The following is a 22,398-nucleotide window of genomic DNA, read 5'->3' as shown; positions in this document are numbered from 1 at the left end:
GGAGCTAGGATTAATGAAGTACATCGCCAGGAATAAGGACTATATGTTTATTCTTTAAGAAAGTTTTTGTTTAATTGATTTGAAAGGCAGAGAGACAGAGCTAAAGAGGTGTCTCGGGGCTGGCGCTGTGGCACAGTGGGTTAACGCCCTGGCCTGAAGCGCGGGCATCCCACATGGGCGCCAGTTCAAGTCCTGGCTGCTCCACTTCCGATCCAGCTCTCTGCTGTGGCCTGGGAAAGCAGTGGAAGATGGCCCAAGTGCTTGGGCCCCTGTACCCACGTGGGAGACCTGGAAGAAGCTGCTGGCTCCTGGCTTCGGATCAGCACAGCTCTGGCTGTTGCGGCCAGTTGGGGAGTGAACCAGCGGATGGAAGACCTCTCTCTCTCTGCCTCTCCTCTCTTTAAAAAGAAAAAAGAAAAAAGGTGTCTCTCCATCCGCTAGTTCACTTCCCAGGTGCCTGCAGTGGCTGGGGCTGGGCCGGCCGGAGCCAGGAGCTCAGTCTGGGTCTCTGGTGAGAGTGGCAGGGCCTGGCCCTTGCTGCCGCCTGGTGCCCTGCGTTACTCAAGCCGTTCCTGCGGATGGTTTCAGCCTCAGCCACAGGGAGCTCTTTCAGGTTGACGCTGTGGCATTGTAAGACCTTCCAGCATTTTCCCTGCCCTAGCCTATTTATTTAGTGAGTTATCCAGGGAGGGTTTTGTTTTTTTTAACGACAGTAACTGTTTACTAACAGTGAACCGTCTATTAGCTTTTTTTTTTTTTTTTTTAAGATTTATTTATTTGAAAGTCAGAGTTACACAGAGAGGAGAAGCAGAGAGAGAGAGAGAGAGAAAGTCCTCCATCTGCTGGTTCAGTCCCCAGATGGCCACAGTGGCCGGACCTGTGCTGATCTGAAGCCAGGAGCCAGGAGTTTCTTCTGGGTCTCCCACACAGGTGCAGGGGCCCAAGGACTTGGGCCATCTTCTGCTACTTTCCCAGGTCATAGCAGAGAGCTGGATCGGAAATGGAATAGCTGGGTCCCGAACTGGTGCCCATATAGGATGCTGGCGCTGCAGGCGGCGACTCTTCCTGCCGTGCCACAGTGCTGGCCCCGTCTGTTGCTTTGACTCCAGCACGTTGCTGGAGCACTTCAGGATCCGTACTCTGAAAATGCTGATAAGTCTCTGTCTCTGAGTTTTTATCAGTTCTGCACGGTTTTGTTTTCTTTGTAGCACAACTGTATGTTGCCTTATGATATTTGTTACTAGTGAAATGACTTCATTTCTCAATATTTTTTGTGTGTCAGATGTAAGATTTTCAAGATTTTGTTTTTGAGTTTGACGGATAAAGTGGCCAGCAGAGCGTGCTGGCTGGGGAGGCCCTTTGTACGCTGATGATGGGGTCACAGTGCAGAGCGAGCCGCTCCTCCCGCAGCGCAGGCTGAAGTGTGGCTTTCCCTGACTCGCGCGCTGTCTTCGGTGTTCAGGTGCAGAATGAGCACGTGCTGCTGGTGTACGCCCGGTGGCGTTTCCACCGTCGACTTCCTGAAGCGCTATGCATCCAAGACCCTGTCCAGCGACTTCCAGACAGCCGATGAGGACCTGTGCTACTGCCTGGAGTGTGTGGCTGAATACCACAGAGCGAGAGATGAGTTGCCCTTCTTGCACGAGGTAACTGACATTGGGTGGCGTTACTTGTCAGAGGGGGACAGGAGAGTCAGTTCTAACTCCCGGTGCGTAGAACATGCTGAGCAAGTATTGCTCACTGATGGAGCGGAATCACACTCAAGGATTGTAAGATGCAGCATTTTTGGTGTAAAATAATTTTGCAAAACGGAGTCATTTGGGTTTTGTTTCTGTCAGTGTTGTGTTCATGTATGTGAATGGTTTGGGTCTCTTGAAGGTAAGTCAATAGCTGCTTTCTTTTCTGTGGGCAAATGGTATAAGCCTCTGCGAACAGGCATGCTTTGCAGTCATGAGACCGCAGTGAGAGAGACAGCTCGTTGTTTTTTTTTAAACAGCAAGCCCAGTTTCTTTTTTTAAAGATTTATTTATTATTTGAACAAGTTAGAGAAGGAGAGACAGGTCTTCCATCTGCTGGTTCACTCCCCAGATGGCTGCAGTGGCTGGAGCTGCACCGATCCAAAACCAGGAGCCAGGATTTTCTTCCCTGTCTCCCACGTGGGTGCAGGGGCCCAAGGACTTGGGGCATCTTCTACTGCTTTCCCAGGCCACAGCAGAGAGCTGGATTGGAAGTGGAGCAGCTGGGTCTTGAACCGGCGCCCACATGGATGCCGGCACTGCAGGTGGCAGCTTTACTTGATATGCCACAGTGCCAGCCCCAGGTACAGTTTTAAATGTGTGACTTTGAGTATTTGGTCTGTTACATTTATCTGATGAAAAACAGAACACAGACCGTAGAGATGTGTACAGTATACACATGGTAGGGTAATTTGTTGTGAATCTATTGAGAAACTTGAATTCTACAAAGTTTTTGAATTATGAAGCTATACAGTGTCTTTGTGCTAAAGCTGGTGCTGTGGTGTAGCAGGTTAAGTTGCTTCCTGTGATTCTGGTATCCCACATGGGTGTTGATGGTTCAAGTCCCGGCTGCTCCACTTCCAGTCCAGCTCTCTGCTATGGCCTGGGAAAGCAGCCAAAGATGGCTCAAGTACTTGGGCCCCTAGACCCATGTGGGAGACCCGACTGAAGCTTCTGGCTTCGGCCTTAGTCTAGTAGCCATCTGGGGAGTTAGCCAGTAGATGAAAGATCTCTCTGTCTATCTCTGCTTTTCTTTTATCGAGATTTTATTTATTTATTTGACAGGTAGAGTTATAGACAGAGAGGCAGAGAGAAAGGTTTTCCTTCCATTGGTTCACTCCCCAAATGGCTGCAATGGCCGGAGCTGCGCCGATCCAAAGCCAGGAGTCAGGAGCTTCTTCCAAGTCTCCCATGCAGATGCAGGGGCCCAAGCACTCGGGCCATCTTCTGCTATCCCAGGCCACAGCAGAGAGCTGGACTGGAAGAGGAGCAACCGGGACTAGAACAGGCAGCCATATGAGATGCTGGCACCTCAGGCGGATGATTAACCTATTGCGCCATGGCGCCAGCCCCAATATCTCTGCTTTTCAAATAAATAAATCTTTAAAAAACAAAACTGATGCCCTGAGTTAGGTTTCCAGGGTTAGAACGTGGAAGAGCAGCCACGGAAAGCCTAACCTTTGCCTTTAACAAAGAACCTCCAGCTTCTCACTCTTTTTGTTTTTTCTTTCTTTCTTTTTTTTTTAAGACAGAGTTACAGAGAGAGGTAGAGACAGAGAGAGGTCTTCCATCCTCTGGCTCACTCCCCCAGGTGGCCGCAGTGGCTGGAGCTGCGCCAATCTGAAGCCAGGATCCAGGAGCTTCTTCCAGGTCTCCCATGCGGGTGCAGGGACGCAAGCACTTGGGCCATCCTCCACTGCTTTCCCAGGCCACAGCAGAGAGCTGGATTGGAAGAGGAGCAGCCGGGACTAGAACTGGTGCCCGTATGGGATGCCGGTGCTTCAGTCGGCAGCTCTAAGCGCAGCGCCACAGTCCAAGCCCCAGCGCTTTAATTCTTATAAAGGCTGAGGGTGAGAAAGCTGCAGGAGAGAGTTTGAAGCTAGCGGATGTTTGTGAGGTTTGAGGGAAGAGGACACCCCGTAGCATGAAGTACGAACTGGAGCAGCGAGTGCTGCTTTAGGAGCTGCAGTACATCTAGAAGATCTGGCTGAGGTCACTGGCATGACGGTGGCTGAACAGGTTTTCAGTAGAGATGAAGTAACCTTGTGTCGGAAGAAGGTGCCGTCGAGGGCTTTGATAACCAGGGAGCTGCCTCCTGCTGGCTCTGAGAGTGCACATGAGCCGGAAGCAGAGCCAGCGCTTAAAGCAGCGCCAGGAAGGGACGCAGCATCTTCACTGTTAGCCAAGTGCCTGCCCCGGGATTTCATGGACTTTTTGAAGTACTTATCTTGGAAGGCTAAACCGGCCATAAATGGCGATTCCTCTGATTGCTATGAACAGAGTAAGTTGAAAAGTTTGTGGAAACGATTCAGCATTCTAGATGGCATTAAAAACAATTGTGGGGGCTGGCGCTATGGTACAGTGGGTTAAAGCCCTGGCCTGAAGCGCCAGCATACCATATGGGCACCGGTTTGAGACCCGGCTGCTCCACTTCTGATCTAGCTCTCTGCTGTGGCCTGGGAAAGCAGCGGAGGACGGCCCAAGTCCTTGGGCCCTGCACCCACATGGGAGACCTGGAAGAAGCTCCCGGCTCCTGGCTTTGGATCGGCGCAGCTCCGGCCGTTGCGGCCATGTGGGGAGTGAACCAGCAGATGGAAGACCTTTCTCTGCCTCTGAGATACACAAAGTGTATCTCTTCCTTTGAAATAAATAAATCTTAAAAAAAAAAAAAAATAGAGCCTGAAGATGCAACTGGTTGCTTCAGTCTGTGATGAGACTGCAGACATGAGGTGGAGTTACTTGTTAGGAGAACAAAGCGACTTCCTGAGAGGGAATCTCCTGGTGCAGATGCTGTGAGCGGTGCTGAAGTGACAGCACAGGCTTCAGCCGTCATGCCGACCTGGTTGATGAAACAGCAGGATTTGGGAGCACGGACTCCCATTTTGAAGAAGTTGTATGGATAGAACAGCATGAAGAGGTATCTCACGCTGGAGGGATTTTTCGTGAAGGAAGACAGTGCGCGAGTGCGACTGTTGCGCGGGACTGCCACCTGCCACCTTCGGCTCAGTTGTCACCGTGATGACTCGGCCCCCACCACCGCGGGGTTGAGACCCCTCAGCAGCACCAAGGATTGGCAGGCGCACATGATTGTTAGCATTTTGTCAATAAAATAGCTTTAAATTAAGGTATGTATTAGCACATTTTTTAAAAGATATGCTTTTACACACTTAAAAGACGACAATATAGAGTACACAGCCTAGGTGCACCAGGAAACCACGAAGTTGATGTGACCACGTGGCTTGTTTGTGTGTATTGGAAAGGCAGGTGAGCTGGATGGGCTCCGTCGGCTGGTTCACTCTCCAGACGCCCCCAGCAGCCGGGGCTGGGCCGGGCTGGAGCCGGGGGCCAGAGACTCAGTCTGGGTCTCCCACGTGAGGGCAGGGGCCCAAGGACTTGAGTCATTTGCACTACCCAGGGTGCATGGTAGTGGGGAGCTGGGTTAAAAGGGCAGGTGGGGCTCGATCCCGTGCACTCTGATGAGAGGTGGGCAGTCGTGGGTCAGCTTCACCTGCCACACCACATACCACCTGCCCCTGACTGTGTCCTGGTGCCCTTGTCGTGGTCTGGAGCCAGATCCACAGCACACCTGAGGTGTGCCTGTGCGTGGTGGCGCCGCTCTGCGCGCGGGAGGAGCTCTCCCTGCACCCACCACCTCCCGCACGTGGAAGCACAGTGCCCGCTTCTCTCTCTGCAGGTTTTGTGGGAACTAGAAACTTCACGTCTCATAAACCATTTTGAAAAATCTATGAAGGCAGAAATTGGAGAAGATGATGAGTTATATATAGTAGACGACAGTGGAGAAGCTCAGCTGTCCGACTTCACTGGGCAGGATTTTGAAAACAAGCTCCGCGTGCCTCTCCTTGAGATACTGAAGTACCCTTACCTGCTTCTGCACGCGCACGTCAGTGAGTACCGCCGGGCTCGCGTCGCTTTCAGTCTTATGTAGACACTGAGAGTTTAGGTTTCTCTATATTGAACGTTTGTTTGCTTAAATATGTAGCTACAGTAGTTAATATTTCTCTGCTACTTTTTATGAAGATTTTCAGACACAGGAGAGTACATTATAGTGTGAACGCTGTGTACCCGCCACATAGATTCTGCATTTGTCAGTGTTTTGCTCTGTTGGCTTTAACACGTATCTGTGCAGTTAATTTCCGTTGTTGGGTTTGTCAGCAGCAGGGTTCTCAGCCTGGCGCTGTGCACGTATTGGATCAGGTTGTTCTTTGTTGTGGGGCCCCCACTTTTCACTTACTTGCAGAACAACCAGTGGAGCCCGATTAAAGAATCTTTGATGAGCGTTAGATTTATGTATTTGATTTACGGCCTGATTTTTTCTGTTTAGATGAATTGTGTGTTGAAGCACTTTGTCGGATGGAACAAGCCAATTGCTCCTTTCAGGTTTTTGACAAACATCCAGGGATCTACCTGTTTTTGGTCCATCCCAACGAAATGGTGAGTGTGAGCGGCCGTGCAAGGACACGTGTTGTTTTCGTACCTGTAACTTTGATGGACATCTTCACTAGAGGTTTTTGGTGTGTGTGTGTGTGTTTTTTTTTTTTTTTTTTTTAATATTTGCTGACGTGTTTCTGCTCTTACTTTAGATAAGTAGGAGGTGGTGTGGGATTGCAGAAGAAGGCTAGGGGAACACTTTCTCACACACGATGCTTGAGCTTGAAAGACACATGAGGAATAATGTTATTTTTTTTAATATCTTGAGCTAAACTGGCAAAGGAGGACTCTTCTCTCTTGATTTTTCTTACCTGCCTGCCTCACTAGGGAGTAGCAGATAAAATATTTGAAAACATTTTCATCCTGGATTCGGGGGAGAGGGCTGGGGCACCCCTAGGTGCTAGGAGTGCGGAAGGACGGAGAAGCAGGAAGGGGCCCTGGAGTGAGGACTTCCCCGGGCAGTGCGGACGGCTCTGCTGCAGGTTCCCTGCACCGTGGGGCCCGGAGCTGTGCTTGCTGTGCGGAGCCAGTAGCCCTGAGCAGCTGCTCTGCCCCCCTCCAGGAAGGCGAGGGGCTCCCCCGGGGCACCCCACTCCTCACTTCATCGTCCTGCTAGCACAGGCCCTGGGCGGCAGTGGTGGGGTCGCCAGTAACTGAAGACCTGCTACCTGCCTGGAGGACGTGGGTCACGCTCCTGACTTCCAGCCTTGGCCGTTGTGTGCGTTTGGAAGGTGAACCAGCACATGGAGCTCCCTCTGTCTCGCTGTCTCTGCCTCAGTTAAAACACAAATTTTAAAAAGAGAGATTTTTTAAAAAAAATGCATCTCTGAGGTAAGAAAATGCCATTTTTTTGAAGTGACCAAGAACCTGGCCGTGGGAATTCCATCAAGGCAGTGGTCAATTTCAGTTTCCTCTGTGTCGCACTTAGAACCCTGATAGAATAGAGCTGAAGAGAGAGAACGTGTAGTCACACCCTTAAAAGGTAGCTCTTCCTGGGGACCGGGGATGGAGTGGAAGCCGAGTCGGCAGTGAGCGGCAGCTGGGCGCCTGCTGGTGGCTGGACTTTGAGCTTGTGCAGAATAACAGGAGTTAGAAGGACACTGTGGGGGCCGGTGCCGTGGCGCAGCAGGTGAAAGCCGGCATCCCATATGGACACCTGTTTAAGTCCCGGCTGCTCCACTTCCGATCCAGCTCTCTGCTGTGGCCTGGGAAAGCAGTAGAAGATGGCCCAAGTCCTTGGGTCCCTGCACCCACGTGGGAGACCCGGGGGAAGCTCCTGCTCCTGGGTTCAGATTGGCCCAGCTCTGGCCGTTGGGACCATCTGGGGAGTGAACCAGCAGGTGGAGGACCTCTCTCTCTTTCTGTGTGCCTCTGCCCCTCTGTAACTCTGCCTTTCAAGTAAGTAAATGTTTTTAAAAAAGAGACTTTAGGAGACAGAGTAAATAACAATGAGTAGAGCCGAGAAATTATTGATTTAGAAAGACAGACAGAAAACACGTGAAGAAAAGCTAAGCAGTGTGAGGAGTAGAAGTAGTAATGTTCACAGAGGAGTCCCAGAAAGAAAACTAAAACCAAGATGGAGAAACAGTGGGGCAACATGCAGATGAATTTCCTGGAACTTAAAAAAAAGCGGAGCCTGCGTCTTCTACGGATTCCATACCAGAATGTCGAGAGAGAGAGAAAACCCTACACTGAAATGGAATGATGGAAATTAAGAATATGAAAGACAGAGTTGGGAAGGTTTTGCAGGAAGTGATTGCGTATGAAGCACGAGTGTCGAGGATGGGCGTTTGCGGAGCAGTGGAGGCCCTGCTCGGGGCACCTGCTCCCATGCTGGAGTGTCTGCCTTCAGCTCCTGGCCCTGCTCCTGGGGCCAGGTTCCTGCTGCTGTGCACCTGGGGGGCTCAAGTCACTGGGTCCCTGCCACCCTCGTGGGAGTCCTCAGGTTGTGAGAAAGGTCTTAAAGGAGCCAGAGAAGAGACTAGCAACAGTAAGACCAGATGCAGTGAACTTGGCTAAACCCCAAAAATGAACCTCAGAGGGACAGTGTCTCCCACGTGCTAGTGGAAAAGAGCTGTTGGCGTAGAAACATGTTCCCCACTGGCAGTCCAGAGGTGACGGATGGCCCTTCGTACCACCTCGATGCCTCACCACCGCCGGCAGTCTAGACAGCTCAGTTACTGTCAGCCTGTTCATGTTGTTTTCCTAAGTCACGTGCGACGCTGCTGTGTGTGTCAAGGTTTTTAATAGTGTTTATTCAGGCTTACTGTATTTCAGATACGATTTTGAGTGGTCCATACGTTACCTAATTTAAACCTTGGAGTGATTTTGTGGCAGGTGGTATGGATATTTGATAGTTGAGGAAATGGAGTCAGAAGACTTGCATGTTTCTCAGTTCCCCAGACACTGGTGTATAGCACCTGCAGGGTGTGTGTAGGCATCGCGGCTTCAGCTTCCTTCTACCTACAAAATGACTCGGAATACTTCCACGTTCAAACTTTGTGGAAACTCACAGGAAGAACTGCAGTAGGGAACAATGGTCTCCCTCCTGGTCGCAGTTGCTAACACTGTTCCATTTTGTATCACTTGCTCTCAATTAAATGTGATTTTTTTCTTAGCTATTTGAAAGCTACATGAAGTTCCACCTTGAACCTTTACCCCTAAATGCTTCAGTGTGTATTTCTCAAGAATAAAGATACTCTCTCTGATAACCAGGGAACATTGGTGCCATGCTATCCATCTTGCGGTTTTGTTAGGAGAGCCAGTGCCCTCCAGTCTTCAGGCTAGGACCATGTTCAACATTTGGTTGTCATGTTGCTTTAGTCCTGTTTAGCCTGGGACATTTCTCTGTCTTTTACAATCACTGGATTTCTGAAGAAAACAGTCTTTGTGTCTTTTAGAGACAGTGCTGCTCCTGTGGGTTGGCTGTCACTTCTGCATGAGGGCATCACCTGTGTATGCCCAGGCGTGTTACTGCGAGACATTGTGTTCTCAAGGTGACATGCGTAGAGGCACAGTGCTTTGCTCCCACCAGTGATGTTTTGATTATCTAGTCAAGGTGTTGTCCAGTTTATCTGCTGGATGCTTCTTTTTAGGTGTTTTTAAGATTTTATGTATTTGGAAGGCAGAGTAACAGAGATGCAGAAGCAGAGGCAAAGAGAGAGGTCTTCCACCTGCTGGTTCACTCCCCAGATGGTCCCAACGGCCAGAGCTGGGCCAATCTGAACCCAGGAGCAGGAGCTTCCCCCGGGTCTCCCACGTGGGTGCAGGGACCCAAGGACTTGGGCCATCTTCTACTGCTTCCCCAGGCCACAGCAGAGAGCTGGATCAGAAGTGGAGCAGCCGGGTCTTGAACCGGTGCCCATATGGGATGCTGGTGCTTCAGGCTAGGGTGTTAACCCGCTGTGTCACAGTGCCGGCCCTTCAAACTTTTTGACAATAACTTAAAAAATTTTTCATTGAATACTCACATGCATATGTAATGCTCACAAAACAGTACTTAGGAAGGCTGCATTCTGGTACTTTTCAGTTGTATTTTATTTGGTTTTTTGAAGACTGATTAATTAATAGTATCCAAGAAATTTCAAATAATTTCTTTATCCTATCATACCGTCATTTGTTTACTTATTTTTTAAAGATTCACTTATTTCTTTGAAAGGCACAGTGACAGAGACAGGGAGAGGCAGAGAGAGAGAGATCAGTCTTCCAACCTCTGATTCACCCCCAAATGGCCACTACAGCTGGGGCTGGGGTCCCGCAGGTCCATCTGGGCCTCCCGTGTGGGCGGTGGGGTCTAAGTACCTGGGCCGTCGTCCCCGGCTTTCCCGGGTGTGTCAGTGGGAAGCTGGGCCTGAAGTAGAGCAGCCAGCGTTGCAGATGGCAGCCTGACGTGCTGTGCCTCCAGACTGTTGTTCAGAAGTGACTGATTTCCTTGGAGATTCCTCCTCATGATTTCTTTGCCTTTTTAAACATTGTTGTAGAAAATTGCAAGCAAGGGGCCAGCACTGTGGTGTGGCAGGGTAAACTGCAGTGCTGACATCCCGTACCTGTTTGAGCCTCGGCTCCTTCACTTCCAGTCCAGCTCCCTGCTGATGCGCCTGGGAAAGCAGCAGAGGACGGCTCCAGTGCCTGGGCCCCTGCACCCGCGTGGGAGACCCGGGGGAAGCTCCTGGATCTGGATCAGCCCAGTTCCGGGCGTTGTAGCCGTTCCTGGGGAGAACCAGTGGGTGGAAGACCTCTGTCTCCCTCTGCCCCCTCCCTTTCCTGCTATCTAACTCTGCCTTCCAAGTAAAAAATCTTTAAAAAATAAAGCGAGGGGACAGCACAGTGGTGTAGCAGGTAAAGCCGCTGCCTGCAGTGCCAGCATCCCATATGGGCACCGGTTCGAGTCCTGGCTGCTCCACTTCTGATCCAGCTCTCTGCTGTGGCCTGGGAAAGCAGTAGAAGATGCCCAAGTCCTTGGCCCCCTGCACCCGCGTGGGAGACCTGGAAGAAGCTCCTGGCTCCTGGCTTCGGATCAGCACAGCCGCGGCCGTTGCAGAGTGAACCAGCGGATGGAAGACTTCTCTCTCTCTGCCTGTCCTCTCTGTGTAACTCTGACTTTCAAATGAATAAATCTTAAAAAAAAATGAGAAAAAGGTATTTATTTATTTGAAAGGCAGAGTTACAGTGAGGCAAAGGGAGAGGGAGAGAGAGGTCTCCATCTGCTGGTTCACTCCCCCGAAGGCTGCAGTAGCCAGAGCTGTGCCAATCCAAAGCCAGGAACCAGGAGTTCCTTCTGGGTTTCCGGCGTGGGTGCAGGGGCCTAAGGACTTAGGCCCTCTTCTACTGCTTTCCCAGGCCGTAGCAGAGAGCTAGACTGGAAGAGGTGCCACAGTGCCAGCCCCAAATAATTAAATCTTAAAAAAGTGAAAGACATTCTTGAAAGAAAATTGCAAGCATTCCAAAGTAGAGAGTAGTATAGTAAACCCCCAGAAATCTGTGAGTCAGCTTTATCAGTTAGCAATGCATGGTCACCTAATCCCCTTTGGAGTAGTTTAGAGAAAATTCTAGACATTTGATCTGTAAACTATTTCAGTATGTTTCTAAACAATAAGGACTTAAAAAGATACCATTATCTTTAAAATAGCCATTCCACATTAATACCAGCCTTCTGTCAGTGTTTAAATGAATGAAGTGATTGTCTCATATGTGATCTATTGGGGCTAGTTCAAATCAGGATTAAAGATTGTGCATCACATTGATTACTGTCTCTTATGAGTCTTATTTATTTACTTTTTAAAGATTTCTTTATTAGAGAGCGAGCTTCCATCTGCTATATCTCTCCAGGTGGTCACACGGCCAGTGCTGAGCCAGACTGAAGCCGGGAGCTTCATGCGGGTCTCCCATGGGGTGGCAGTGACCCACGCACTTGTGCGTTTTCTGCTCTTCCCAGGCGGTTATCAGGGACCTGTTTTGGAAGTGGAGCATGTGGGACTCGAGCCTGTTGCCCTTATGAGGTGCCGATACCAGGGGCGGCAGCTGTACTTACTGCACCACAGTTCTTGCCTGGCTGATGTGGCTGTTACATGTCCAGAGACTCCTGTCCGCTTCCCCCTGCTGTCGCTGTATGTAGTAATGAACATGCTGTCTTACACGTTTAGGTTCGTCGTTGGGCTATCCTGACTGCAAGAAACTTGGGGAAAGTGGACAGAGATGATTACTACGACTTACAGGAGGTCCTGACTTGCCTTTTTAAAGTCATTGAATTGGGGCTTTTGGAAAGTCCAGACATTTATACTTCTTCTGTTCTGGAAAAGGGTAAACTGATTCTCCTGCCTTCACACATGTATGATACAACCAACTACAAAAACTATTGGCTGGGTGAGTGTTATTCCTACTCTGACAGAGTTAGAATCTTCCTGTAGTTCTTGGGAGTGTTCTGAAAAGGGAATAACTTGTTGAGAATTTCAAAATAAAAGATTTCATAGTTGTTAATTCTTGTTACATTAATTGACCTGTTACATGTCCTGCTAATGACTTATCCTAGAAACTTTCTGAAGAAGGGAAACATTCGAAACACTGGCACAGGAATCTTCTGTTTGAAACAATGTTAGAAGGAGCAAAATAGTAGTGTGACAGTTGACGCCAGTAAAGTTTAATTGTTAAAACCACTCTTCAATGAGTAGAGATATTAGTGTCCTTTACAAATTCTTCTTATATTGACGCAAAATAGGTCTCCCTTGTTTCAAACTGATTACAGTTTGAGGTCATGTGTCCTGTTAGCCATCACTTCTTGTTTGTAAGTACATCTTAAGACTGAAGTCATCTTAGATTTGATGAAATGCAAGTTACGTGATAATCCAAGCTAGTGTCAACTTTCCCCTTTTACATTGGAATCCCCCCTTTGCTTGGGAGCTTGCTTTGTAAGTGTCTCAGAGCTCAGTGTTTGAGGAACTGGATTCTGTTTGGCTCCATGTCCCGCCTTGTTTTCTCCTGCCCCCTTAATCAGAATGCGTTGCAGTTTGCTTCATGAGCTGAGGGAGTTGTGAATGATCTTACAGGGATTTGCATGTTGCTGACCATTCTCGAGGAGCAGGCCATGGACTCGCTGCTGTTGGGCTCAGATAAACAAAATGATTTTATGCGATCGATACTTCACACCATGGAGGGACAATCGGACGGTAATGAAGTTTGCTTGCTGTGTGTTTTGAGCGCTGTGAGGATGCACGTTTAGAATGCTCACGGCGCTGTTTGAATTGAGGTGTATTGTGTGAAGAAAAATAATTTTTTTTAATGACTTAGGGCACACATTCAAACTTTACAAAGAACCATTAAAGTTTAATTCAGGGGCCGGTGCTGAGGCATAATAGGTTAATCCTCTGCCTGCAGTGCCAGCATCCCATATGGGCTCCAGTTCATATCCCGGCTGCTCCTCTTCTGGTCCAGATCCCTGCTGTGGCCCGGGAAAACAGTGGAAGATGGCCCAAGTCCTTGGGCTCCTGCACCCAGATGGGAGACCCAGAATAAGCTTCTGGCTCTTGGCTTCAGATCAGCCTCGTTCCGGCCGTTGCGGCCATCTGGGGAGTGAACCAGCAGGTGGAAGACTCCTCTCTCTGTTAGGCTGTCTCTGTCTCTGTAACTCTACCTCTCAAACAAATAAGTAAATCGTAAACAAAAAAAGAGTTGAATTCAGTACCTTCCTTTCATAGAGGAGCATACCGAAGCCTAGGGAAGTTGACATTTTCATGTTGCGGGAATGAGCAGCTGAATGAAAGCCGGAGCCCGTGGAGCCGACTGTTAACACAGCAGTGGCGTGGTGCGGCTCCGGTGGCCTGCTGCTGCTTTCTGCCATGGTTTCTTGGGTTGCAGCAGCCACACGCGGTATTTTAATCAAAGATTTATTTTTTCAGTGCACTAATTGTGTTCCAAGGCTCCATAGCCACATGTGTCGGGTGTCTTAGTGTTTTAGACAGCGCAGATAGAGATGTCCCTCATCAGGAATTTCTCTTGGCTGAGTTGCTCTAGGAAGTCCAGGAAACGGGGCCTCACACTGCGGTCATGCTGTTACTCGATCCCCCTCTTCTTGTGCTAATGGTTGTGTCACGGTGTTCATGGAGGACATGCACCGAGATTTGTAATGTGGGAATAGTGATTGGCTGCAGACCAAGCACGCCAGTAACTGTTTCCCTCACTCACTCCTTCCAGCAGCCTGGTTATAGATACAGACTCTGGGATGCTCTAGAAGAAATAGATTGTGGCCAGCGCTGTGGCATAGTGGGTAAAGCTGCCGCCTGCTGCGCCGCATCCCATGTGGGCGCCGGTTTGAGACCTGGCTGCTCCACTTCTGATCCAGCTCTCTGCTGCGGCCTGGGAAAGCACTGGAAGATGGCCCAAGTCGTTAGGCCCCTGCACCCACATAGGAGACTCGGAAGAAGCTCCTGGCTCCTGGCTTTGGATTGGCGCAGCTCTGGCCGTTGCAGCCAATTGGGGACTGAATCAGCGTATGGAAGATTCTCTCTCTCTCTCTCTGCTTCTCTTTCTCTCTCTGTGTAACTCTGACTTTCAAGTAAAATAAATCTTAAAATAGGTTAACCTTATTAGACCTTGGCGCATATATAAAGATTTTATTTATTTGAGAGGTAGAGTTACAGACAGTGAGAGAGAGAAACAGAGAGGTCTACTGTCCGATGGTTCACTCCCCAATTGGCCACAACGGCTGGAGCTGCGCCAATCCAAAGCCAGGAGCCAGGAGCTTCTTCCTGATCTCCCACACAGGTGCAGGGGCCCAAGGACGTGGGCCATCTTCTGCTTTTCCAGGCCACAGCGGAGTTGGATTGGAAGTGGAGCATCCGGGACACAAACTGGTGCCCATATGGGATACCGGCACTGGAGGCAGTGGCTTTACCTGCCGTGCCACAGTGCCAGCCCCCCCCCCCCCCCGCATACTTTCTAAGTGAGATACAGCATCTGCCCTAGAAGAGAACTGGAAGCGAGTAAATGGTTGGGAGATGTTTAATGGAGAAGCAGGCATTTAAGCTGCACCTTCACGATGGCTCCGATCTTGGTCAGTGAAGCTAATTGTGAAGGCATTGGTGCCTTTGTGGGAACAACCAGAGATCTGCTTCTGCTGTGGATAGTGTGTGATGACGGCAGTATGGATGATAACGTTGGGAAGAAACAATAGAGCGAGGTCTTCTGAGTTCTTGACTGAGCTTTTGAATTTTTTTGGAAGACAGTAAGGAGCTGTGGAAGGTCTCGGGCACTGTCTTGTCCTGCCACTCTGATAGCGGGGAGGGGAGGGCGTGGTGGAGCCGCGAGCTTGCGAGTACCTGATTCCTGCATTCGGAAGAAGAGCGAGTGCCAATGCCGTGCTCGGCTGCAGCACCTTGCTTGCTTACGCACTTGCTGTGGAGTCTCTGACGTTAGCTGTTGTGCTAGAGGCCTCCTTAGATCCTTCTCTCCCTCTCTCTCTTTTAAAATTTATTTGAGAGGCAGAGAAAAAGGTCCTCCATCTGCTAGTTCACTCCCCAAATGGCTACAATGGCAGGAGCCGGGCCAATCTGAAGCCAGGAGCCAGGAGCTTCTTCAGGGTCTCCCACGTGGGTGCAGGGGCCCAAGGACCTGGGCCATCCCCCGCTGCCCTCCCAAGCCGTAAGCAGAGAGCTGGATGGGAAGAGGAGCAGCCTAGACACAAACCAGCGCCCATATGAGATGCCGGTGCCACAGGCGGAGGCTGAGCCTCCTATGCCACAGTGGGGCTCCAGTCTTTTCTTTTTGCCATTATTTTCTGTTGTTTGTTGGGAGATGGAAGTTGTGGGACACACTGGAGAGCTTGGTAACGAAGCGTGTTTCGGTATAGCAAACGGTGAGAACTCAGGCTGTGTTTACCTAGACCGTGTTACCTATTAGCAGCTCCTTCCTTTCTTTCTTTCTGTCTTTCTGTCTTTCTGTCTTTCTGTCTTTCTTTCTTTGTTTTCTCTTACAAAGCCACCATAGTATTGTTTGAAAAAAAAAAAAAAAAGTTGAAGATTCTCCAGCTTCTAAAAACTTCTGATTTGGCAGACCTTTACTGCAAATTGCTTGCTATTGGAGGGCCGGCACCGTGGCTCACTTGGTTAATCCTCTGCCTGCGGCGCTGGCATCCCATATGGGCGCCAGGTTCTAGTCCCGGTTGCTCCTCCTCCAGTCCAGCTCTCTGCTGTGGCCCAGGAGGGCAGTGGAGGATGGCCCAAGTGCTTGGGCCCTGCACCCGCATGGGAGACCGGGAGGAGGCTCCTGGCTTCGGATCGGCGCAGCGCCTGCCGTAGCAGCCATTTGGGGGGTGAGCCAACGGAAGGAAGACCTTTCTCTCCCTCTCTCTCTCTAACTCCGCCTATCAAATTAAAATAAATAAATAAATAAATAAATAAATAAATAAATTGCTATTTTTGCTTTCTTTTAATTCTTTCAGAATTAAGTATACCAAATTCCAAAATTAGCATGTTTTCTGATTGTGACTTAGCAGTTGCTCCGTTGTGTTCCAGATGACAGTGTGGATCCTTTCTGGCCAGCACTGCATTGTTTCATGGTGATTCTGGACCGCCTTGGCTCCAAGGTCTGGGGCCAGCTGATCGATCCTATCGAGGCATTTCAGACCATCATCAACAGTGAGAGCTACAGGAGAGAGATCCAGAACGTACGGAACAGCTCTGCAAGGTTCGTTCCTGTCAGGACTGAAGGAGGACTGTCGCACCTGACGTAACGAGGAGTTTTCTTTCTTTCCCTTCATTTCAGTAATTTCTGTTTGTTTTTAACACTTTAAGGACCAAGTTAGAACCGGAGTCGTATTTGGATGATATGGTGACTTGTAGCCAGATTGTATACAATTATAATCCTGAGAAGACTAAAAAGGTATAAAATACTTAAAACAAATTCACGGATGCTGTAGCCTTTGTGTTGTATACACAGTGTCTCCTGTAGTTAGTTGAACTGCTGGTTTTATGCCCCGTACCTTTTCTGAATCAGCTGCTACAGAGAGGCTGGGCGTGGGGCGAGGGGATGGAGTCTGCACCTTGCACGGTTGGGAAACGTAGTTTTGAGTGCATTTGGAGAAATGTGGAAAGTGTATGGGTAAGGGAGGAGATAAGTGGCATGGAGAGAAATCAAACCAGCTGATGGAAAGAAGGCCACAGGGTGTGAGTGTGGAGTAAATTTGGCCTTCATCAGACTTTAACATCAAGACCAACAGATGTCTTTTTTTCCCTTGGGAATTAGATATATTAAAAAGAACATCAAAAAATAAATAGAAAAGCTTGAGAAGTATATTTTCTTACACCTTGGGGGTAAACCTATAATGAATGCTATTTGTTTATCTAAACGTCGGTATCTCTTTCATTTTAGGATGCAGGGTGGAGATCAGCCATCTGCCCAGATTATTGTCCTAACATGTATGAAGAAATGGAAACGTTAGCCAGTGTACTTCAGTCAGACATTGGTCAAGACATGCGTGTTCATAATAGCACGTTTCTGTGGTTCATACCTTTTGTTCAGTCCCTGATGGATCTGAAAGATTTGGGTGTGGCTTACATAGTGGAGGTTATCCATCATCTCTACTCTGAAGTCAAAGATGTCCTCAATCAAACAGATGCTGTGTGTGACAAAGTCACTGAATTTTTTCTTCTAATTTTGGTGTCAGTGATTGAACTGCACAGAAATAAAAAGTGCTTGCATTTGCTGTGGGTGAGTTCCCAGCAGTGGGTGGAAGCCGTCGTGAAGTGCGCCAAGCTCCCTACCGCTGCGTTTGCGCGGAGCTCCGAGAAGTCTTCGGGAAGTGGCTGCAAGGGAGCGGCCGTGGTCTCGTCGCTGGCGTTGCATTCGATGCCGTCTAACTCTGTCCAGCTGGCTTGTGTGCAGCTGATCAGAAGTCTCCTCAGAGAAGGCTATCAGCTTGGGCAGCAGGCCCACTGTAAGCGGTTCTGGGACAAGCTTAATTTGTTCCTTCGGGGAAACTTATCTCTAGGTTGGCAATTGACTAGTCAAGAAACCCATGAGTTGCAAACGTGTTTAAAACAAATTATCAGGAACATAAAATCCAAAGTACCTCCGTGTAGCACTTTTGTGGATCTGACTCCTGCTTGTAAAATCCCTCCTGTATCCTACAAAGAAGAAAGTGACCCAGCAGAGAAGAAACCTAGACATGACACTCATTGTCTGGAAAACTGCAGTCCAACGTTTTCTAGAGACTCCGTGAAGGCTGATGCACACCAACTGCAAGAGAAGGCACTGGTCCAGGCCGAGGAGGAGGACGTGCAGCAGGGTTGTGTGACGGGCTGCAAGCCAGGAGGTAATGTGTCAGCCGCGGCGTGCTCGGAGCAGAGCCGTGAAGGCCGTCTCGCTGGAAGGGCTCGAGAGGAGAGCGGAGCAGGTGCAGGGCAGCAGCCGTCTGTGAGGGAGAGCGCCTCGCGCTCGCTGCAGAGTCGCCCGGCCAGCAGTGGTTCCGAAACGGGGTGTGACAGAGGACTGACGTCAGCGTGTGCTTTGACTGATTGTAGCAGTAGTTCTCTGGGAAAAGTGTCTTCTTCAAACGAGGAGGTCTCTCTCAAGGATGACCTTGGTAAAACCTCAAAACCAAAAACCAAGGCACAGAGAGATGAAATCTGTGCCAGGTTGTCACGGGTCATAAGGAAGCAATACAGGAAAACCACCTGTGTCCCTGATGCTGGCAGGTTAGAGGAAAATCCGGCTGTGTCTCACCCTGAGAGCTGCTGTCCAAGGAAAGAGGTGGGAGTTCAGAAAAGGAGCGGCTTCATACACAGTCTGTCTCTAGATGCTAATGCTGTTCTGGATCATAATGGAGAACTAAAGAAAAAGTTGAAAACTGAAGAGGTAGATATTTTCTCTTCCCACAAAAGCAGCTGTAAGAGACAGGAAGGTGGTGTTGATGGTGAGGATTTGGTGCCTTGTGCAGAGATGAACAGTGCCTCAGTGAGGGAAACGTGTGCACTTGGAGGTTCTGTGACTGTGCTCGACTCTAGAGACAAGGCTGCGAACAAGAGCGTGGGTCTGCTCTCGTGTGACGTGGCGAGAGGAGAGGCGCCTGGCCTCAGTCCCCGCTCGGACACTCTAACAGATTCTCAGGTAGACCGAGACCTCCACAGACTCTCCTTGATGGCTCAAGCTAGTGTCATCAAGTTTCCATCCGATTCAGTGCAGAAAAACTCATTCCAGCTACAAAGGAAAGTAAAAGATGATAATAAAAGGCATTTTAAAGCCAACCAGGATAATGTTGAAGACCTCAGCTGTGGACAGGTTATTGTTATTTCAGATTCTGATGATGAAGAGGAAAGAATCCTGGGTTTTGAGAAACACAAGAAACAGAACAAAAAATGCCTTGGGGAAGTGCGTCCAGGGCAGCGAGCTTCGGTCGTCAATACTAACATGGAAAAAAAGCTAATGGAAGAGGAGATGGTGTCCCTCTTAGAGGCTGAAGACAGTGAGTCGCAGTTGTTTGAGTTTGAAAGCTCATCTGAAGTATATTCAGCTTGGCAAGATGGTAAGGCAGAGCCCAGTCCACCTGGAAACGTACCCTCTCCCAGTCCACGTGAAAACGTACCCTCTCCCAGTCCCCGTGGAAACGTACCCTCTCCCAGTCCACGTGGAAACGTACCCTCTCCCAGTCCCCGTGGAAACGTACCCTCTCCCAGTCCCCGTGGAAAGGCCTCTCCCAGTCCCCGTGGAAAGGCCTCTCCCAGTCCCCGTGGAAAGGCCTCTCCCACTCCTGTGACTGACATCACACCTGATTGGTACTTTGACCAGAAGACGAGTGAGCCTGATGCGAACACTAAGGAAGTGGCCAAGGGGGCTGAAGAACGTGCGGAACCGCAGAGCAGTAGTACTTGTGAGGAGCTCTGTGAAGGTGAAGTCAGACCGAAGAGAAAACGATTGGAAAAGCCTGGGGCCGAAGAGCCTGCTAGGCCTTCATCTTCTGTCAGCAGCGAGGACCGGTCTGAGAACCAGAGAGAACCTTCTGGGAGTGCAGACGAGAGAAGCGTAGCTCCCGATTCCAGCGCTGACAGAGCCGCTGCCGTGTCACCCAGGAAATCCCCCAAGCTGCGCACGTACTCAAAGCCCATCAGGAGAGTCCTGCCTTCGATAACGTCTAAGAAAACACCTTCAAGTGCCAGAAGAGGGCAGAATAAAAGTCTGAATTACCTAAGTTGTAGGACCACACCTGCGATTGTGCCACCAAAGAAGTTTCGCCAGTGTCCTGAGCCGACTTCAACAGTTGAGAAGCTGGGTCTGAAAAAGGCCCCTCGAAAGGCTTTTGATTTATCCCAGCGAAGCTTGGATTATTTAGTTCAGTTACGTGATCACGGCAAAACTGTTGGAGTCGTCGATACACGAAAAAGGAGTAAACTAATTTCTCCTCAGACACTTTCCGTAAGAAATAACAAGAAGCTGCTGATAAGTCAGGATGCTCAGTTGCGCAGGCAGCTGAGACCCAGATCACGGCAGAACGCACACCGGCTTTGTGATTGTCAGACTGTGGCTGCTGCCAGTGCAGAGCCGCGCACGGCACAGGCGTCGGCGTCTGTGCCCGAGTCTGGGAGGTCAGATTGTAAGAAGGGTGGGATGGAGGTACTTGCCGACAGTCGTGGGAAGCAGTTAATAAAGTGCGTGCCACCTGAACCAGAAACCATGAAAGCAAATTCTATTTCTCGAGTGGCTGGTGACGCTGGTCTTTTGAACCAGAGTGATTCTGTGGCATTAGATGGAAGAACACCAACTGACTTAATTACTTCCACTTCAGAAGACCCGTTCCCTTGGGGTGGAGGCGGTTCCGCGGCTCGTCCTGCCGAGGGGGCAGCTTTGACTGAGGCAGGGCCTGAGTCTGGCAGTGACACAGACGACGAGAGCTTATTTTTAACACAGAACGACCCTGAAGATATGGATCTGTGTTCACAAATGGAGACTTACAACGATGAACTAATTGAAGTAGGTCATGGGAAGGTAGCAGACGGTGCTCTCAGTTGGCCGCAGTCGGAATGTTTGCGTGACACGAAGTGCAAGGACCAGGATTGTGTTGAGGCCATGAAAAGCGCTGGTGACTACTGCGCGAGCCATTCGGAAGCTGAAGTTGCGGATGAAGCTGTGTTCCGTAAGCCTGGCTTGCCTCCTTCTGCAGCCAAGCCTTTGCGACCTTCCACTACTAAGGTTTTTAGCTCAAGCAGCACGTCGCGAATTGCTAATTTTTCCAGGTCCTTGGAGAACGCTTCAGCACTTACATCAGCTCTGAAAAACAAGTCCAGTGGGACGCAGTCTGTTTTGAAAGGACCACAGCCGGTGCCCCTGGTACTGCCAGACCCGGTGGGGGAAGGGAAGGGATTGTGCAGTGTCCTTCCTCAGCCTCCAGCTAATCCCAGCAGGCAGCGGCACACACTTCCGTTTGGGGAAAGCAAGTCTCTCTTCTCCGCTTCCTCTCCAGTAAACGCCCCCTTGTCGGCACAGTCTCTGTCTGACACCTTTGTTAAAGAGGTCCTAACGTGGAAATACGACATGTTCTTGAACTTCGATCAGTGTGGGCCCCCGGCAAGCCTCTGTCAGTCCATCTCACGACCCGTGCCCGTCAGATTTCAAGACTGCGGAGACTATTTTAATGTGTTTTTCCCGTTGGTGATGTTGAATACTTTTGAAACAGTAAGTACAGTTCACTTGCTTGTCTCTCGAGACTTCTCAAGGTGGAGCTCTTAGTGACATGGATGTTAAGGTGCAGTTGGAGTAATGAGCCTTTCTGATTTTATATTGAACAGACATTTGCGCAGCCACACCGTTCTAGATGGTGGTGACACACCTTTTTTTTTTTCTTTTTTAAAGATTGATTTATTTGAAAGGCAGCCAGGAGCTTCTTCAAGTCTCCCTCGTGGGTGCGGGGGCCTGATCTCCTGGGCCATCCTCCACTGCTCTCCCAGGCATAGTAGCAGGCAGCTGGATTGGAAGTGGAGTAGCTGGGACTTGAACCAGTGCCTATATGGGATGCCAGTGCTGCAGGCCGAGGCTTTAACTTGCTGAGCCACGGCACCGGCCCTTTTTTCTGTTCATTTTGATATCTGTACTTTTTTTTCCCCTTAACTATTTATTTATTTCAAAGTCATAGCTATACACAGAGAGCAGGAGGGGCAGAGAGAGGGAGAAGGAGGTCTTCCATCCGCTGGTTCACTCCCCAGTTGGCCACAACAGCCAGAGCTGTGCCAATTCGAAGCCAGGAGCCAGGAGCTTCTGGGTCTCCTGCAGGGGCCCCAGCACTTGAGCCATCCTCCACTGCTTTCCCAGTCCACTGCAGAGAGCTGGATCAGAAGTGGAGCAGCCGGGACTAGAACCGGCGCCCATATGGGATGGCAGCACTGGAGGCAGTGGCTTTACCCACTATGCCACAGCACCAGCCCTATACTTCCTTAATTCCTTTTTTCAGATGGCTGATGATTTCTGGTAGTTGAACAGTGGATTGGAGCATTATTCATAGTAGCCAAAATACGAACACAGCCTATTGTCGATCAGCGGATTAATGGATAAACAAAATGTGGTCTATCCATATAATATAACTCAGCCGTACAAAGAAGTGACGTTTGGGTACATGTTCATTGATGAATGTTGAAAACATTATGCTAAGTAAAACAAGTCAGTTACAGAAGGTCAAATTTTCCATGATTCCATTTATGTGTGTTACCAGAGTAGACAGATCTGTATAGACAGTAAG

The 22,398-nt window shown here is 49.5% G+C and overlaps 1 protein-coding gene across 10 annotated transcripts in view; it reads left to right on the top strand.

Moving 5' to 3' along the window:
• SETX (senataxin) overlaps nt 1–22,398 on the top strand; it is a 69,584-nt gene that overhangs the window by 5,005 nt on the left and 42,181 nt on the right. For all 10 annotated transcript variants that reach the window (XR_016226337.1, XR_016226340.1, XR_016226339.1 and 7 more), the window contains 8 exons: nt 1,463–1,646; nt 5,431–5,641; nt 6,079–6,188; nt 11,828–12,047; nt 12,728–12,847; nt 16,190–16,361; nt 16,469–16,556; nt 17,046–21,341. Coding sequence is in view for 7 of the 10 variants with exons in the window: in XM_070058310.2 (XP_069914411.2) it covers nt 1,470–1,646; nt 5,431–5,641; nt 6,079–6,188; nt 11,828–12,047; nt 12,728–12,847; nt 16,190–16,361; nt 16,469–16,556; nt 17,046–21,341 (5,394 nt within the window). In the remaining 3 variants the exon portion in view is untranslated. The remainder of the gene's footprint in view (nt 1–1,462; nt 1,647–5,430; nt 5,642–6,078; nt 6,189–11,827; nt 12,048–12,727; nt 12,848–16,189; nt 16,362–16,468; nt 16,557–17,045; nt 21,342–22,398) is intronic.

Source organism: Oryctolagus cuniculus, chromosome 1, assembly GCF_051225735.1.
Source record: "Oryctolagus cuniculus isolate XC-2025 breed Fujian yellow rabbit chromosome 1, ASM5122573v1, whole genome shotgun sequence".
In the NCBI taxonomy this organism is placed as follows: Eukaryota; Metazoa; Chordata; class Mammalia; order Lagomorpha; family Leporidae; genus Oryctolagus; species Oryctolagus cuniculus.
The sequence above is the reverse complement of the archived record's forward strand: the minus strand, read 5'-3'. Positions and strand labels throughout refer to the sequence as shown.